General features: G+C 44.4%; 2 protein-coding genes across 2 annotated transcripts; both read left to right on the forward strand.

Moving 5' to 3' along the window:
- The first annotated feature begins 1507 nt into the window (after positions 1–1507).
- On the forward strand, positions 1508–6689 carry ftr83 (finTRIM family, member 83). Its single transcript, XM_084474585.1, has 7 exons — positions 1508–2224; positions 2715–2810; positions 3056–3289; positions 3516–3675; positions 3786–3848; positions 4308–4385; positions 5709–6689. The coding sequence occupies exons 1-7, from the start codon at positions 1622–1624 to the stop codon at positions 6233–6235; spliced, it is 1761 nt and encodes a 586-aa protein (XP_084330711.1). The 5' UTR covers positions 1508–1621; the 3' UTR covers positions 6236–6689.
- Positions 6690–7214: 525 nt separating this feature from the next.
- Positions 7215–14868, forward strand: ruvbl2 (RuvB-like AAA ATPase 2). Its single transcript, XM_084474159.1, has 14 exons — positions 7215–7258; positions 7730–7784; positions 7968–8023; positions 8371–8512; positions 8778–8907; positions 9335–9401; positions 9617–9723; positions 9832–9925; positions 10243–10461; positions 10733–10851; positions 11062–11181; positions 11518–11647; positions 12419–12533; positions 14491–14868. Exons 1-14 carry the CDS (start codon positions 7247–7249, stop codon positions 14514–14516), a joined length of 1392 nt encoding a protein of 463 aa, XP_084330285.1. The 5' UTR covers positions 7215–7246; the 3' UTR covers positions 14517–14868.
- Positions 14869–19788: the final 4920 nt, after the last annotated feature.

Genomic DNA, 19788 nt, shown 5'->3' on the forward strand with positions numbered 1-19788 from the left:
AGGTGTGCAACTTTTAAAGATGGCATTGGCTTACTCTAGCTTTGTCTAATATCATATATTTTGCTACATCAACATTACATGCAAATTTCCTGTAGTAAATGCAATGGCATTGAAAGAAAACTCTATTATAAACAATGCATTGTACTTTGTATAGTGGCAGTCAAGAACATTATTTAGAATATAATGGGGTCTAGGGTAATAATATATAATTGTTTGTTTGCATTTTTTTTGCTTAATATTTAGTTAAAATATGAATTACAATATTTATTAAAATATATTAAATCCAATATTTCTCTTAGAGTAAACAATAAAGGTAAATCTTGGAAGCATCTAAAAACGACATAAACACAAATGACTCAAACGTTCACCCGAGATTGACTGCCAGAGCCGTAAGAAAACATGACTGTAATATTTGTGGATGACACCACCTCTCTGAGGCGCGCCATGCTGCTGTTGATGGATAGCAGGAGCCTGAAAAGTACTGGGCTCTAGGCTCGGCTGGTCCCGCGCGCACGCACGCTTGGCCCCCAAACACAATGGAATCTGTTCAGCCTGGCTCTCCTGTTATCTGGACTGTCAAGCGTAGTCACATTCCACCCTTGGTTTAGACAACCCTGATACTCTGCATGTTGAGGAGGAGGAGCCCAGAGAGAGAGAGAGAGTAGGGGGGGTAAGAGGGGATACAATATGCATGAAAACGTTACTTGCAAATGGCCAAAGTACTCTTAATTGCTTGGTTTTAACTTCAACGTTTGTAACTGAAAAGGTTTGAGTTAATTAGAAGTCAAAGGTAATAAAGTGGAGTGTAAAACAAGGTTGATGATTAACGGCTCAAAATTCAAGGTGAAACTTGTTTTGAGTCTCACTTATTCAAGAGGAAGGTTTGTTGAAGCCAGGCCAACAGCTCTCTGAGGCAGGTAAAAAGGTTGGTCATGTTATAAACACTGCTTTTGTGATGAGACAATGGTGTGCATTTGAAAGGATTACATTTAATTGACCGCCAGCTTTAAGCTACAATGCACACCCCCAGTACAGCTGTAACATAAAATAAAATTGTGTGGAAATATTTATATTATTAAATAAACAAATCTGATCTTGATATGACTATATTCCCAAATGTAAATATAAATTGTCAATGCTGCTCTATATATTTAGACCAGGTGTATCTATGCTCTGTGGCATATGCTTGGAATCCCGCAACATGTATCCAATTTGTAACACTTGGCTGAAGTGTTCAGTCGCACAACTGTTTGTGAACAGTTTGAACTTGAACTGTAAGTTCAAGCCCTCCCTTAAGCTGAAATTCTGATGCCAACAGTTCTTCCGTGCTGTCATTCACTTCATTTCACCTACGTTCCGCATTCAGTAGCCTATCTGATTGCAGTGTTTATTCTCTCCTCACCTTGCCCCACCCTCTGTTTAACTGGTTTCGGCTTAACCCGTTTAGCCTCCGCCTCTATTTACTCTATATAACGTGTGCCTGTACTACCTGTATGATTACATTGTCACTTTGCCCCGACACACTCAAGGGCACACACCTCCAACGGAAGCTCCTCCGACTGCATCGGAAAACACAATCCAACCGACCGACCCAAACCTCCTGATCCTTGCGACGCCCACGATGGACCAAGACGGCTGCCACCTGTGTAAGGAGTCTCTCCGGGACCCCGTGTCCATCCCGTGCGGACACATCTTCTGCTCCATCTGCCTGAAGACCTACTGGGACCACACCGACCCGTCTGGCTCCTTCCTTTGCCCCCAGTGCCGGGTCACCTACAACAAGAGGCCCACGCCGCGTCGTGTCGGCAGCTCGCGCTACTCCTCCTTGCCCCCTCGCACCTCCTCCGAGGCCTACCCTCCCCCGCCGCCGTCCCCCGACTATAACGGAGGAGGCGGCGGTGGCGGCGGCAGCTACGCTGGGGCCCAGGACGTGGGCTGCGACATCTGCGTGGGCAAGAAGCACAAGGCGATCAAGTCGTGCCTCATGTGCCTGGCGTCGTACTGCGACAAGCACCTGAAGCCCCACTACGAGTCGGCCACCTTCAAGAGGCACAAGCTGGTGGACGAGATCGGCCACCTGGACCGGCAGATCTGCCCCCAGCACCAGAAGGGCCTGGAGCTCTTCTGCAAGACGGACCAGATGTGCATCTGCGTGCTGTGCACCGTCAAGGAGCACAAGGGCCACGACATGGTGTCTGCCGAGCAGGAGCGGGCCGAGGAACAGGTAGGATCCCCCCCCCTCTCTCTCTCTCCAGCTGTCACGGTCTCTTTCTCGGACGAGGAGTGCTTGTCAAGGTGCTGACGAGATAGTTTTAGTCAGTCACGCTGTGAAAGCCACTGTGTGTTATGTTAAACCTGTGTAGGGTCTATTTATACAAAGGAAAAGCTTCTGCTACTGTTTTACCTATGAAATGCAAATGTTTCACTTTGAACGGCTGTTGAGCTGCAGGAGCAGGTTGAGTTAATAGCTTGAAATACATTAAGAAGGAAAGGCTTGAATGCAATGTTCTGTGAGTTTATTCGGTTTTACATTGGTCTGCTGTTGGTGACCTAAATGCAATGTGACATCCACAGGACTCTGGCTCCGATTGTTGTGTTAGTTCCTGCTGATAACTTCCAGCGCAATCTCTCGATACCGACCCGATCACAGGGCAGCATTGTTCTAATGTAATCTTCTCCACTTGTTTTTTTTTTTTTTTTTTTCCTTTCCATAGCAACGGCTGGGCGCCACCCAGGCCGAAATCCAGGAGAGGATTCATGACCGCATGAAGCAGATGGAGGAGCTGAAACAGGCGGTGGACTCACTCAAGGTGTGTAACCCAAAATTCTCAAACGAGAGGAAAAACAAAAAGATTTCACCATCTTTGGAATTTCAGTTGCGCAATCGTAATGACGGCAATCTATCTTTCGATCCCATCGGCCGCTGTCAATCAGTGGCCGCAGCAGTAAAACCAGTATCTGCCCTTACGACATTCCTGACCTGGTGATCTCATGTGTTTTCCTCCTCCTCCTCCTCCTCCTCCTCCTCCTCCTCCTCCTCCTCCTCCTCATCCAGAGCTCGGCCCAGCAGGCCATGCATGAGTGCGAGAAGCTCTTCAGCGACATGCTGCGCTCCATCGAGAAGATGCAGCAGGAGATGTCCAAGCTGATCTCGTCCAATAAGAGGGCGGCGCTGAGCAACGCCGAGGGCCACATGGACCGGCTGACCCACGAGATCGCCGACCTGAAGCGACGCGACAACGAGATCACACAGCTGTCCCGCACCGAGGACCACATCCACTTCATCCAGGTAGCCGCAGAGATAATAATAATAATAATAATAATAAACAACACTTTATTAATATAGTAGCCCAAATAAGTAATTCAATGCAATAAAGAAAATGTAATTATTCTATTGCATACAATAAGGATACAATGGCCGGACCCACACTTGTGCATCTCCTGCATAGGGTTTGCCTTTTCGTTTCCTTTCTTCTTGCTGAGTGTTTGTGTGTGTGTGTTTCCCTGTTCCCCAGAGCTACCAGATGCTCATCGCCCAGACGGATGCGGAGGAGCTGCCCACCGTCAGCGTTAACCCCTACTTCTCCTTCGGCCAGATCACTAAGTCCGTCTCTGACATCAAGCAGCACCTCAACGAGTTTGGCAATGAGGAGTTGGTCAAGATGGCCAAGACAGGCGAGTGGAGACCAGTGACCACACAGGGCTTATTAGTAATAAAATATCCCAATTATCATACCAATAACACATTGTTTTCTAATAAAAAACGTCTTGTGTTGTCAATGCAGTCAACAAGATGCCGTTCTGTCAGCTGGAGGATAAGGATGACAAGAGAAGGTCTACAATCAAAGGTTAGCCAAGTTGAAGTTGAAGTTGTAGTTTGAGCATGACGAAACCTGTACTGTAATAAGGTACTGGCCCGGGGCCAGGACAAGTGATGTAGAGTTTCATTCTAACCCTCTCTATCATAAACATGTTGTGCAACTTGATTTATTTTGCATGTAGTCATGGCAACCATGTAATTATTTGCGGGCAAGGTCCCCTGGTGCGGCCTCATCGCTTCCTTATCATCCTCAGATATTTAGTCTGCATTTGGACACAAAGGAAGCATTTCTCTTATCTTTCTAGAGAAAAGATCCTACGTGCATTATTTTGTCCCATTTTATGCTTTAATAATGGTTTGTAGGCCTACGATTAACAACTTCAAGTTGCTTTGCTAAAAAATAATGTAACTTTTGAATACCGTTTCTTTGCTCATGAGAAATTTCTGAGTCACCTAAATGATACATGTTTCTTTATCATTGTATCAGCTACCACAGCCGATGAAGTGGCAATGTACCGATCAATGCCCACGCAGGAGCCCAGGCACAGAGAAGACTTCTTAAGATGTGAGTTATATTCCCTGGCACAAACACAGTTCCCATGAGCAATGTATATTGTAGTACTTGAATGAATACACCAAACCAAATACAAAATATATTATTGAATCATTCACATCATTCACATTATTGCCTCAGAGTTCTTCTGAGGCAATGTTCTGAGGCAATTCTGGGGTTGTTTTACTGTCAAGGCCCCTGGGAACGCACAACACAGGAGAATTGTTAGTCCCCCATCATCCTGACTGTTTCCCTTCAACTGTTAGTTTCTTTACAATAACATTAAATCTCTTATTCTTTTGCCCCAAACACAAAAACATATATACCAATGAATGCTTGATGATTTTGGGACCTGCATCAAATTAATTAATGAATTGCAAATAATGCTTTTCATATTAATGCCACTAATCTTTGCTGGTGTAACATACACTGCAAAACTATACAACTACACAGAGCCAAAACCGTGTGGCTGCTTTTACAAAGTTCCACTAAAGTGCAGACATTAGCGCTAATTGAAGCTAATGTCTTTCAGTCGCCGAGGGAAGAACGATCAGATATAAAATGGCAGAATTAAGATAAGACTGGCAGTTAGTCACGCATTGCAATGGGATCTGATAATGCTGTTGCATGCCATGCTCATAACAGCAGGGGTGCTCTGTAGCTCTGTATTACTATTTTGGAGAAGAAAGAAACTCTCCTTGGCTTGGTGTGGCTTGCAAGCAAAATGCTCAAGCCCAATGCACGCCCGTTTGTAGGGAGCACAGGGTTCAAAATAAGCACCTGCAACCGGCCAATGATGGATACATGTGACCGTTTGGCAGGTCGTTTTTCCACATTGGCAGGTTATAAAGACGCAATAAAAAAAAGAGTAAATAGTTGGACCCTGGGTGAACATCACAAACCTTTCTGAAACCTCTGGCATTCCAGATGATAGGCCAGCCAGGTCTGGCCGGGCCCGCCGGGTCACCCACCAGCTGTGACCGGCTGGGATGGGGTCACACATCAGCAGGCAGGTGACGTCCATCCCCCCGGGGAACACTGTGCTGTGTCTACAGCCGCAGGGCTGAATACCAGCACTATAACACTTAGTAGTAAATATCTAACCGGACTAACCCTTGGACTGGCAATCATTTATTTAACCACGGCTGGGATGGGAATGCCGGGGGGACAAGATGGTGTGTGTGTATAACGGTTTAGCATGTATATAATAGCATAAACTGTGTTTGTGATACGCTAATCCGTACTAAACTCTGTCTGGTGTCGGCTCTGAGAAGGAAACTTTACAGTGTGTAGCAGCCGCGTGCTCATGAGCGAACGTCCTTTCTGTTTTTCCAGTCGCCTGCCAGCTGACCCTGGACCCCAACACGGCCTACAGGCAGCTGTACCTGTCCCGGGGCAACCGGAAGGCGGCCCTGAAGCGGGACCCCCAGGCCTACGGGGACAGTCCCTCCCGCTTCGACTGCCTGCCCCAGGTGCTGTGCAAGGAGCCCATGTCGGGCGGGCCCTTCTACTGGGAGGTGGACTGGAGCGGTGAGGGTGCGGCGCTGGGGGTCACCTACAAGGGCATCAAGCGCACGGGCTACGGGGACACCTGCCGCATCGGCTACAACCGCAAGTCCTGGAGCCTGTTCTGCTCGGACAGCAGCTACTCGGCGCGCCACAGCAAGGACCAGCTGGAGATCAACGCGCCGTACGCGCCGCGCATCGGCGTCTTCCTGGACCACGCCGGCGGCACGCTGGCCTTCTACGGCGTGGGGGACACCATGACGCTGATCCACCGCTTCAAGGCCTCCTTCAGCGAGCCGGTGTACGCCGGCTTCTGGGTGTGGTACGAGTCGGCCATCACCATCGGTCAGCTGTGAGGACGGGGATGACGTCAGGGCCAGCCCAGCGATCAATGCTAATTGGTGATTTGTTGTTGTTGTTGTTGTTGTTGTTGTTGTTGTTGTTATTGTCGTTGAGAATATAGATTATATGAGAAGAAGGAATATATGTGTGTGTATGTATAAAATAAGATAAGTGGGAGTTTTGTAGGCAGAGAGAGACCGAGGTGGATGACATGGAGTGTTAAAATGACATTTAATGTGATGTTGATGAATCTAGGTGTACACAGGAGATTCTTTTTGTTGATGAAATTGAAGTTTTTCTACTTAGACAAATTTAGGATGTGTAAATCTTATTTGATTCATAGAGTGGTGTATATTGTACTAACTGGAATGTTTCACAGGAGCTTTCATCTACGTGATCTGATCGATCGATGTACATTTAAATGCCAATTAAAATTTTTATATATTTGCAAATAAAAGGAAATTGTATAAAAACAGTTGGTTTTCTGCTTTCATGTAGCATTTACTCTCGTAAATCTCTAGTTATCACTTATCACCTGTATTACATTGTATTTCGGTAGAGTTACATAAACATCTACAGTTTCAATAACAACGTAAGTAATTCATAATTTCTTATAAATAATAGAAAGTCAAAAATGGTACACTATTATTTTATTAAAAACATTTCTTTAATAAGCACATTTATTTGAAGCGTTCAGCTGGCTCAATCTATCACACTAGGAAAAACAGCTACCCCTGGTGGAGAGATCTTTAGCAGAGGAACGACTTTGTATTCGTATGAAATAGCTGTTCGGCCCATTGTTTTAACGTTACAAATTAAAATATGATAACTGAAAAAAATTATATTGTAGATTTTATAAATTAAATTCTTAGTTTATTAGACAAATAGTAAATGTCATAATGTCGCGGTTTATTTGTCGTAGGTAAGTCAGATGGGTCAGGTGTCGCCTGCAGTCGTTGTTGCACCACGGACGGATTTGTTCTGCGCACCCAAATACGCGGCGCTGTATTCGCGTGCTGAACAGTATGGCTGCACAGGTGAGTTCATTCATAAATCAATGTACAATATCACATATACTAATAACTATATATTTTATTTAGTCACGGCGCTCATTGTCGTTTGTAAATAAGATTAGTTGGCGTTCTATGCAACACGTATTGACGAGGAGCGAGATCCGTACAATTAAAACGAAATGAGAGAAGCTAGGCATGGAGCTAGCTTAACTAGCAATCGTCACGTTAGCTGGCGCTAACGTTACATTAGTTTATTTTGGCAGTACAAATAAGAGTGTTCGATATATCGGATTTCAAAAGATAATCCAATACGATGCCTGAAGTTTACTCTTCCATAAAAAAACGAATGTGAACTAAAGGATAACTTTGTGTCCCGTTGCTCAATGCGGTTGTGTTTGCGCGTGTAACGTCCACCGGTCACTATGACAACCAACCCGTCAATAAACCCGGTCCTCATCACCCCTGACGGTTTGTTGGCTCTTCATTACCACACAGATGTCGACCACCAAGGTGCCCGAGGTCCGGGACATCACACGGATCGAGAGGATCGGTGAGCGGACTCATTCACACCGTGACGGCGCTCATCACAAACAATATGACATAGTTAAAACACATTCACCCTGACGCTCTTCACATCACAATATGCCATCATTAACATCTTATTCAGAACAATGTTGGAGTCAATATGTTTACCTCTGACACGATTGATTGAGATCCTCTTTTCTTTGTTTAGGTGCACATTCCCACATCCGTGGCCTTGGTTTAGATGATGCCTTGGAGCCAAGACAGGTGGGCTACCGTCTACGTTTCATTAGTCTTAGGACTCCAGGTGCAATTTATTAGTGTTTCTTAGTCATATCTCGTCTCTGTCATAAGCTTAAGCCAAGTAGTCAACTACATTTACAATGTACAACTATATAAATACTCCTTATTTGCTAAATCAATCAATTTAATGTCAACCATAGGTTTAACATGTCAAACCTTACCTCAACTAGGGCATCGCTGTGAGGTCTGTGGGACGAATTGAGTGCATACCGACTGCAACAATTGTGTCATGATTTGCTCAATTGTTACTCAGAGGTTTAGTCAGCTCTGTTGAGCCCAGAGAGTACCTAAAGCATCCATTCTGCTGGCAGGTGTCCCAGGGGATGGTGGGCCAGTTGGCCTCCCGCCGGGCTGCTGGAGTCATCCTGGAGATGATCAAGGACGGCCACATCGCTGGCAGAGCTGTGCTCATAGCGGGTCAGCCTGGCACAGGGAAGACCGCTATCGCCATGGGTAGGGCCGCTTTGCCGAACACTTTCTATAGAGGGCAGTGATCTTGCTGTTACTGCTGATTATTTGATTTTCGTCTGTGGTATTTTATTTACTATTTAGTCAGCGATTTCAACTCTGATACATGTCTTTATGGAGGTAGTGGTGGGGCTTCTTGCTAAAGGATGACTACAAGTAGACTTGGATGACGTAGACCACTACAATACACTATATAGGTAGGTTGATCAAATCTTCTCTAGATGACAATGTATTGTTATTGTGTGTTCAGGTATCGCCCAGGCTCTGGGCACCGACACGCCCTTCACTGCCATGGCCGGCAGCGAGATCTTCTCCCTGGAGATGAGCAAGACAGAAGCACTGAGCCAGGCTTTTAGAAAGGCCATGGGTGTGAGGATCAAGTACGTACACATCCCCACAATATCTCAAAGTGACTCTCTTTAAGTGTTTTTTTTATTGTGTACATTAGGGCAGGAAGTTAACTGGGGCTTGGGTTATTTGGTCCCTAAAAATATCTTGAATTGGTAAAATATTTATATGAAAAAAGGTTCTGTGTTGACAGTGTATTTGTGAAGCGGTCCAGATTTTTTTTTGTAGTTGGAGTCATTGAATATAGGTCTTTCATGCAACATAAAAAAAAATATATATATCCAAATGTTATAACATGGTCCTGGAAATTAGTCAAAATACCCTTTGAAAAATGCCAGTGTTTAATAAGGGTTATTTCCTTCCCTGGTGTACAAGATGAAATATCCTACCCTGGTGTACAGGATAAATAGGCGTAGCAATGTGGTTGTTTATTTATTTTATAATTTTTTTTGTTTGCAGAGAAGAGACTGAGATCATTGAGGGAGAGGTGGTGGAGATCCAGATTGATCGGCCCGCCACAGGGACGGTAGGTTCTACACTCTGATTGTGTTGTGAGTTGAGATTTTCTGCCCCATGGATAAAGTACTTAAATTATTGTGAAATCATTGGTCATAGTCAAGATTGGTTAAGTATAATGCAAATGGAGGACAGAAAATGTAAAAAATATAAACACAAAATGTGTTTATACACTATAAACAACAGTAGCTTAATGTTAAATAACCTCTAATCATCTGATGCCAGGGGGCCAAGGTGGGCAAGCTGACACTGAAGACCACAGAGATGGAGACCATCTACGACCTGGGTAACAAGATGATCGAGAGCCTCAGCAAAGAGAAGGTTCAGGCTGGGTGAGAATCATCAATCATCATCATGTTGCTAGGATGCATCATCCAAGTGTTCCATACTGTTCTGGAAGCCTCCGTTGTTTCATTCTATACCTTTTCTCTGTCTCCCAGTGATGTAATAACCATCGACAAGGCCACCGGCAAGATCAGCAAGCTGGGTCGCTCCTTCACGAGAGCCAGAGACTACGATGCTATGGGAGCGCAGGTACTGGTTTGACTTCAACTTTTAAGTGCTGTGAAAACTTTAGATCAACTGAACATGATCTAAAAACATAAAATGTCACAGAGGCATGTATCCACTGCAAACCTGCTCAATATCTTTTCAGGAAAATGTCAAAAGGTATATTCATGTTCATCTCAAAGGTTAGAGCTTTAGACCCATTTTAATTGGCTTAAAATAAATTGACAGACCGACTTAATGAACTTGATAACGCTCAATAAAATGCTCATAAGTATATCACAGATTTCTGTTCTCATTCATTATCCTAATTATTGAAAACATTCCTGTCGTCCATTCTCCAGACGCAGTTCGTCCAGTGTCCAGAGGGGGAGCTGCAGAAGAGGAAGGAGGTGGTGCACACGGTGTCCCTCCACGAGATTGACGTCATCAACAGCCGGACACAGGGCTTCCTGGCGCTCTTCTCCGGCGACACGGGGGAGATCAAGTCGGAGGTGCGCGAGCAGATCAACGCCAAGGTCTCCGAGTGGAGGGAAGAGGGCAAAGCCGAGATCATCCCTGGGGTATGAGACTTTTGGTCTGCGTGTCTGCCTTCCCATGTGTTTGTTTGTGTCTCCACGGGTGTGGCTCCTGTACAGTGACGTTCAGATGTAGTGTGCCTGCCTGCATATTATAGTTTACAAGCAGTAGGAAATGCCGGATTTCGTGAAAAACAGTCTGCCGTATTGGCCGATTATACCCTATACCGGCGTCTGCATCTACCTCAAAACTCTGTTATGAGTGAGGTTGAGGTTCCATCCTGATTGACGTGAGGTGTTGTGACTCGTTCGGCAGGTGTTGTTCATCGATGAGGTGCATATGCTGGACATGGAGTGCTTCTCCTTCCTGAACCGCGCGCTGGAGACCGACCTCTCCCCGGTCCTCATCATGGCCACCAACAGAGGCATCACCCGGTACGGCCCTCCGTCCCCTTCCCGTCCCTCCGTCCACTTCCCGTCCCTACTCTCCTTCCCGTCCCCTTCCCATCCCTACTCTCCTTCCAGTCCCTCCCTCCCCTTCCCGTCCCTACTCTCCTTATAACCACGGGGGGGTGTCCCCATGTCGCGTCAGAGGAAGGACCTCCGCTGAAACACTCACGCCTCGTGGTCTCTCTCTCCCGGCAGGATCCGAGGCACCAACTACCAGAGCCCCCACGGCATCCCCATCGACCTGCTGGACCGCCTGCTCATCATCGCCACCTCGCCCTACACCGAGAAGGAGACGCGGCAGATCCTCAAGATCAGGTGAGCGGGGGCCATGTTCTAGGACACCCCGTCTCCCTCCACCAGGGGGCAGTGTCCCTTGATTTGGGACACTGCATTTGATTGTTGGATCTCACCCCCCCCCCCCTTAGAGAATGCTTATATTAATAGTTTTTTTAGGACTCATCCAAACTGTCAGGGGGGCTGATAGTTAGAATTAAGCCAATTAGCATAAGCTTCAAATACTACAATGCAATGCGTCAGACATATTGCGATAATGTTTACGTGTCTGTGTTTGTCCCTATAATTGGCTATGAATTTGAAGTATGTGTGATTGTGTTAAATAAAGGTACCTTATGTGTCTTTAATGTTGTCCAGGTGTGAGGAGGAGGACGTGGAGATGAGCGAGGAGGCCCACACGGTGCTGACCCGTATCGGCATGGAGACGTCGCTGCGCTACGCCATCCAGCTGATCAGCACCGCCGGCCTGGTGTGTCGCAAGCGCAGGGTAAACCCCCCCCCCCCCTCTCTACACAACCAGTGTTTTCAGACAAACAAACCCGTTATTTAATATGTGGTTAAAACCACTTGCTCAAAGGGGTATAAAGGGGTCTCTAGAAAAGACATTCTGCTTTGTCTACATGCCAATTGTATCTTTGGTTTCTCTGAGAATCTGCTTGGCTTACCATGCTCTATGTGACACAGTGCCAATGAACAGAAGAGACGCAGACCAGCCAAACGCATCACGAGTGTCCACCCACATGTATGATGGATCAACCTTCAGCCTATGAACTAGCCGTCATGCGTCTGGGAGGTCCTACTCCCCTGTGTGATGTCACTACAGGGTAGATTATATTAATGGGCTCAACATCAGACCTGATAGGTCTGATGGTCAACATCAGACCTGATAGTAAAACAGAGGCCCATGAATACATGAAAGATGCTCTCTGCTACAGTACACCAAACCAGTACACGTCAGTAACTGTTGATATTTACATTACATTTAGGACATTTAGCAGGCGGTTTTATGCAAAGCGACTTACAATATGTACATTTGTCACGAGAAGGTGAAACAATGTATAGCGCTGTCGGTACAGTAAGGATGTTCATAGAACCAAGTGCCAAGCACTAACAATCGCTAGGTTAACCCATTCCCAGTATACAACAAAGATAGCTAGGATAAGATGCTACACAACTAAGGGTGCCCACTAGGTGGGGCTGAAACCTAACATACAAATGTGTGTGTGTGTGTGTGGTGGTGTTGTGTTGGGTTGCCCAGGGGACGGAGGTGCAGGTGGAGGACATCAAGAGGGTGTACTCTCTGTTCCTGGACGAGGCCAGGTCCTCCCAGTACATGAAGGAGTACCAGGACTCCTTCCTCTTCAACGAAACGCGTAAGTCTGCCGCTGACGGTTCACCCCTCTAGAATGACCTCCCGATAAGTCAAAGTAGCATTTGGAAAATGCTGTCTTATGTGGGCCCTATTCACCTAGCGGCCGTCTTGGTTCTTGGTTCTAAATGGCAGCTGAATGCGGAGAGAACCAGGACGGCCGCTAGGGTTCTCAATGTTCTCAATGTGCTTTAAGCATTGGTGGGAGCAGTATGAGATCCAGATGGCGACGGTCAGAGGGCACTCAGCCCCGTGTCTGTGTTTAGAACCCCATGGTTTTTGACAGCCAGGTTCTTTTTAAAGGACAATACCGCTCTCTGTAATCAACCATCGTAGCCGTCTCTCCTGGCGTCACTAAGGTCGTTTTGACACCTGAATTCTTACGTTTTTTTCCGGTTTCAGTGGTGAAGGGAATACTTGCATTCTGAATTTGGTTCAGTTAGTGTTCACACAGGACATTGTCAAGCGAACCAGACAATGTGAAAACATTGAGCCGTTGAAATCCAAATGCGTGGTCAAAAATCACCCCATTTCTACATTTGGTCGCTGAATAAATCAAAAATTGTGCATTGACCTAGACTGTTCTGCCGGTGATTTGTATTCACCCTGCAGCAGGGTCTGGAGAGGAGCAATACATTTCTTTCTTCTTCCGATACACTTTTGCGGGAGCAAATCACAGAACTGGCTTTTCCCCCTGGCGCACTATTGGCTGTTTTTAACACAATGACGACGGGAAGCAACGGCAAGCAGCCAATTGCGTACAGAGTCGTTTGAACTATGCTCGTTGATCACACTTCTAGTGCTTAAGAAAATGACAGCAGCCTCCCCAGACCAACGTGCAATCTACGATTGAGCTTGGTCTGGCAATAGCCAGGCTGCAATGCTATTAGACTTTATAGGAGTCTTATATGCCGCTTTTCCACCGCCAGTACCAACTCGACTCGACTCGACTCGCCTCGACTCAACTCGGTTTGGTTGCGTTTCCATCTAAAAAAGTACCTCTTCAATGTGGGCGGGTCGTAGAAAAGAACCTCTCCACCATGGGCGGGTCGTCATTAGGTTTTAATCACGGGAGACGCGATTCCCGGGAAATCTGAATCTGATCAAGACTATTTCCTGATTCCCGGGAAAGGTTATGATGGGAAATAAAATAAAATAAAAAGCGCAATGACTGCACGTCTATTGTTGTCATACGGTAACGTTGATAGAGGCGAAACTCGAGCCCTAGGAAAGGAACGACACTGAAACGAAACAGCGAAACGCCGGTCCGTGGACTCCAGCCACGCCGGACACACACAACCACGCCCGACACACATAACGACGCGCAGCCTAACTCTAGCCCCGGGAAAGGAGCGACACACACGGCGAAACGCTGATCAGTGTCCCCCTCGGGAGCGGGTTCGTGGACTCCAACCACGCCGGACACAACTTAACTTGAGTGAATATTCCCATTTACAGCCGCTGGCCAATCAGTTACCAGCAGCCTGTTTACGTCACACAAAAGTACCTACTCCGCTGGCATGGAACCTCGACGGAGGTAGTACTAAAAAAAAGTACCCGGTACTAGGTACCAGGTACTTTTTTTGCCAATGGAAACGCAAATAAGGCGTGGCGAGTCGAGTCGAGTCGAGTAGGTACTGGCGGTGGAAAAGCGGCTTTATACAGAGACTTTTATACATACATTTTATAGTCGGCTGACCATATTTCAACGAGGGCTTCCACCACGTACGACTGTGACTCGGTTCAATCTAGGGAAAGTTCACGTACACCTGGCTGAAATATGTTCATTATTTCATTATTACGCTGGGACACAGCGACTCTTTGAGTGGAGCCAGGAGAGCTGGTTTGATCACAGAGCGGCATTGGCCTTTAGACAAACAGTATGCCTGGAGTCCTTCACTTCACTTCATAAAACATTTATGACCGCTGTGCAATAATGTGTCTCTTTTTTCATATTTCAGAAGCACCTACAATGGACACCTCGTAATGAGCCTTTTATACCGCTTAGGATTTTTCGTTTTGGTCATTTGTTTGTCCGAAACCGCAGAGAAAACTGAATGATTGTGAAGTCGAAGCAGCAAGAGAAGAGGCAGAGTGTGAACTCATAATTCCCGTTGTTAAACATGATTGGAATTCCTCCATCGGCACTTAACATCATCTCTAGTTTTGTCTCACTGTACCTATGATGAATTCAGTTGAAGTTAATCCCCCGGTTCTGTGTTCTTCCCATGTCTTGTCATTGTTATTCATCGGGTCAGAGATATCCATTCCTTTCGTCTTCTGTCTGCCTTCATTTAGCTGTAGTTTATTTTGTATGGAGTTTATTAAACCAATCTTTTTCTGAAGTATGTTTGGACCATCTTTTATCTGTGCTGTGTACCTGCTTTTCAAAAGGAGGACCATGGCTAGATAATGCATCACTATTATTTCTATTTCATTTACATTATTTATGCAAGGTTCCAGGGCAAAGCTGTCTGTAATGTTGCTGCAAAAAAATCATTGAATCAACTCTGGGTCGTCTTTTGTTAAATACTTTTTTATTTCTACCACTAGATGGGGCTCCAACATTATATTATCCAATATTCCACAAAGACGCTAAGCGTTGCTCATTTGATCACTTGAATAAAAATATATATATTATAGTTAAAAGGGAAGATGTACAGTTTAAAACATGTCACTATTTAAAGCACCCTACCAGATAAGCTTTAAACTAACATATCTGTAGTCCGGTGTACATCCTACGGTTTAACCGCTGGTAGGAATGCCATTCAGATGTGTGATGTCGATTTCAAAATCTTTTAAACATAAAATGATCAAGTATAAATTATATCAGGTTTTAAAATGACCTGAACGTCACTTCTTTAGCGTGTGAACAGTACTATCTGCTACGTTAACGAGAAACATTTTAACTCTTTTCGTAGGAATGACCAACCTCTCTCTACCTACATACGTTCTTTCATCAGCCCACAAGCCCTTCAAACTGGCAGATGGGCTCTTGATAGAAATAAATAAACATGTCATGTTTGGTTCTGATCGAACGTGTCTTTTTGCGTGGTTGGGTTCGCCCTTCTGCTGCGTCTCAGCCAATCAAACCCACTCGCCAGCCACCATAAGGTCGCTGCCCACCAGCACTCTGAGGCCCACGATGAGACATCTGATGCCTCATCCGTGTGAGTGGAAGGCAGAGATGGAGTAGGAGAGAGAGGGGGCATCCAAAGATGTGGGATTGCTTTTCCAACAAAATACCAATGTCTGAATTGGGTTATCTGTGTGTATCTTCTGCATATACAAATGAAGGTGCATGCCATGACTCAGTTTAGTTTGTTAGTTTATTTAACAGGGGCGGTGCAGCACACAACACTTGGTCCATTGGTCCACAGTTAGCTATGTAGCTAATTTACATCTGCAGTCTCTGGGCAGGAAGATATTAAAAACTATACAATATAATGCAAAAGATGGTACCTGTGCTGAGCCACAGGTACCATGGTGTTGCCTTGTGTCTCGTGGCCTTGTGGTTTTCCCTGCCATGGTCATCTGCATCCTAGAGTCCATTTCTCCAAAGATGGCCTACGATGTTCCCTTATCCCCATCCCCTCTGAGAGCTGGGAGTGAAAAGCCAATCTAACTAGAATGAACTAGCTGTTGTTGATGAATGAACTCATGCCATGAACTCATTATACTTATTGTAGATGTTGCCAACTGATGAATATAAAGGAAACGTTTAAACATGATTGGGAAACTCAAGATACCCAGTCATGTTTAAACGTTTATATCTTCCTTCTGGGATATTCTGGGCCCCAATTGTTTTTCATTAAGATATTATTAATAAACTTTATTATTAACCTGATACTTCCTATTTCAGTTATATAACTTGCATTTTACTATGATCTTTAAAAAATTTTACATTAGGTCGAATGATCATTTTTGCATGGTTTCAACTTTTAGTTGAACCCTATAGTTTTCGCATTGTCACTTTAGCGCAACTTAAAAGACATAGGCAGAGGTCGGCAGCCCATAGAGGCAATGAATATATGAATATTTGAATATGTACAGGGAATCAAGGCCATGAATATGTGAACCAGCCAATATTTAAGGAGTGACACGCTGCAGCCTGAGGAAGCTGTGATATCAGAGTCGACCCTGGGACAGCAATTTTTGCAGCTGGCAGGATGGCATCATCCTTTAAAACAGGGCGGGTCCCCGTTGCCAAGGTGACCTCCCCCCCCCCCACCTGGTAAATCCGTCTTCAATAAAGCCGTTGTGCTTTGAAGACATGCAGAGCTCACCAACTTCACACGGGTCTTTTGTTTATCCAATGAGCTCCGTAACATGAAGTCATCCTGCCAGATGATATACCGATAGCGATACAGTTCGGGATTCTGATCCCGCCTTATTGATCCCAGAGGAAATTGTTTTCTTTTATGAGACAAAAGTCTCACAAAAGAGTTAGCTATGAGACAAAAGTCTCTTAAAATAAATAGAATAAAAGTGTGGGGGTGGGGGGGGGGTCGCGGACAGGATTGTTAAGAGAGCAGCCAACCTATAGCGGCAGCCTAACTCACGCTTCTAGCGGCTCGTAGGCTCGTTTCAGGAATCATAAACTCAAAATATAATTTTATTTAACTTATTTTACACATTTGAGAAAAACCATGCCCAAAATAGCATTTATTTGGCTATGATATCAATATTTTAGAGCTCCCCCAAAAATTCACAAACCATGTTTCCAGGGGAGCTCAAATCACCACTAGGGGAGCTATAGCTCCCCCTGCTCCCCCTTAATTCGCACACTGCACACTTTCGTTAACGAATAAAAATGAGACGAAAATGTAAGCGGGACGATTTGGGAAGAGATCCAATCAGAAATAAGCTCTTTATGTGGGGAAGTACTGATCGTCCCGCCCGGCAGGTCAACTAGCAGGCGCTTGCTGCGTCGCAAGCAAGTGTCCCTTTGTAAACAGTTTGGCGCAACAATCACCGGTTAAAACACAACTAACTTGAAGTCATTGGCAGACGAGTCATCCAGAAATTCACGCAAAGATAAGCATACTTAAACAGTTTTTTTCTTTCAAGCTAATGTTATGTGTGTTTTCGCTAAAATTGGAATACAATACAAGCTGAAAGAAACCACCGCTGTCCTGTAACGGTACTGGAGCTCTGTGCTGTCGACACCACAGCGGGGCACAGAAATACAGGATTCACTGTGGTTTCTGTGATATGAGAAACACTAAAAATGAATACTAATGTTTTATAAAGAAAGCTATCTTAGTGGGAAAGCCACGCAACAGATAGCCACGGTTACATACAGTAATGTTCTTATGACGGGAGAAAGGAGCAGAAATATAGTATAGAGACAACTTGGACCTGTGTGCGCGGGTATGTTTTTGCAATTTTTTATTTTTCTGCAAAGAAAAAGCAAGGCCATATTTCTTTTTTATATGAGACTTGGTAATAAGATAAATAAAGTTGTTTCATATCACAACAGTTTAGTCTATGTATATTTCACGTTTATAAAGAACAAAAATAATAATAATGATAAAAAAAAATTATATAAAAAATATATATAATTTTTTTTTTAGAAAAATAATATATAGATTGTATATAGAAGTATTTAAAAAATGTGAATTTTTTTTTTATATTTTAAAAAAATTCAGAAAAAAAATTTGACCTGCGCACGCATGTTTTTTTTTTTGGACCTGCCCGCGCATGTTTTTTTTTGGACCTGCGCACGCATGTTTTTTTTTGGACCTGCGCGCATGTTTTTTTTTTACCTGCGCTCATATAAAAAAAAACATGCACGCAGGTCCAAAATTAAAAATATATATCGATTTTTTAAATATATATTTAATTTTTTTTTTTTTAAATATTATTATTATTATTTATATATATATATATATATATATATATATATATATATATTTTCTTTTTTTTTTCATATATATATTTTTTTATATATATGTATTTAGGGGGTTCCAGGGTTTCCCCTGGAACCCCCTAGTGGGTCTGTGTTTTCCTTGTCTCACGCATCATTCTCACCTTTTCCACCCCAAACCAGTTTGCATGCCTGGGTATTGTACTGCAGTTATCAAATGGTTAGGGCTAAGCCACCGTGGGTATCATTATATGTCAGTGGTATGTGGGCATGAGGGGTTGAATCGATGTCTTTATTGTAAGATCAGCCACCATCATTGTATCAGCAATCAAATGATTAGTTCACACTCACCTCACAAGACCTGTAAAGTGTCAGGAGGACACTTGGATCATCTGTATTCATTAATCAGGTTCTGTATGAGGGGTGTTACTGCTCTGACAGTTATGTTGCGATGTGGACAGTCGGGGGAGTGAACTGGTTATAGGCGTGCATCTGTCAAACTGATAGTTAATCTCAGGGGTGGACAAGAGTGTAAACTGAAACAGACCCCCCCCCTTTAAGCAGACACAGACACTCAATGATCTATAGCAGACCTTTTTTTTGCCCGCCTACAACCTCTGCTAGATAGGGACATGAAGGAAGGAATGACAGAAAGGGTGAAGACAGAGAACAGAGAGCAGCCTGTGTGTGAAGCCATTGTTACCCTGTTGTGAGCATGAAATAATATAAGGTATGTAAAAGGTTTTTCATCAAAATAATTATTTGGAAGGAACTCAAGCAGCTGTTGACTGTCAAGAAGTGGTTGAGTATTCAAATAAAAAATATTGGATTAAGAACTGTGACGTAAAAAGAACAAGGTTATTGAAACCACATTTGAAACCTGGATCAACACACAGCTGCTGTTTTCGGCAGAATTGATTTATATTTGTTATATATTGTGTGGTGGAAGTCAGGAATTGCTGTTTACAGTGGATATCTGCAGGCTTCCTAGTGACACAAACGCATACCTTGTGTTTTGTTCACATAGAGGAAGCTGACCAGACAATGTGAGCCAGTAGAAAAGCTCCTTTATACTGTATGGAGGAGACTGGTTCAGGCCAGACTGTCTGCCCAACATCTGGCAGAGCAGAGGGACTCAAGACAGAACTGCCCACCAAAACACTGCACTGTCTGATGTTGACCTACCATAGCCTTCTAGCTCTATGCTTTGGGGGTGTCCACCCCCAATCAGATAAAATGTGGGTGGATGGATTTTTCCACATTTACTCACCAATTTTCAACTAAAGTTCCACCGAGTGTCACTATCATGGTTAAGCTAGAAGATTACATTCAATGTTAATATCCTTATTTCCATGCACACAAAATGACAGTTATAGGGCTGGATATAGAG

The sequence above is a fragment of the Micromesistius poutassou genome (genome assembly GCF_964030765.1).
Source record: "Micromesistius poutassou genome assembly, chromosome: 10".
NCBI lineage: Eukaryota > Metazoa > Chordata > Actinopteri > Gadiformes > Gadidae > Micromesistius > Micromesistius poutassou.

Coding starts and splice junctions, on each gene's coding strand:
- ftr83 (XM_084474585.1), top strand. CDS start 1,622: ATGGACCAAGACGGCTGCCACCTGTGTAAGGAGTCTCTCCGGGACCCC. Junction 3,290..3,515: donor ACCACATCCACTTCATCCAG/GTAGCCGCAGAG, acceptor CCTGTTCCCCAG/AGCTACCAGATGCTCATCGC. Junction 3,849..4,307: donor GAGAAGGTCTACAATCAAAG/GTTAGCCAAGTT, acceptor TCATTGTATCAG/CTACCACAGCCGATGAAGTG.
- ruvbl2 (XM_084474159.1), top strand. Junction 9,926..10,242: donor ACGATGCTATGGGAGCGCAG/GTACTGGTTTGA, acceptor TCCATTCTCCAG/ACGCAGTTCGTCCAGTGTCC. Junction 10,462..10,732: donor AAGCCGAGATCATCCCTGGG/GTATGAGACTTT, acceptor CTCGTTCGGCAG/GTGTTGTTCATCGATGAGGT.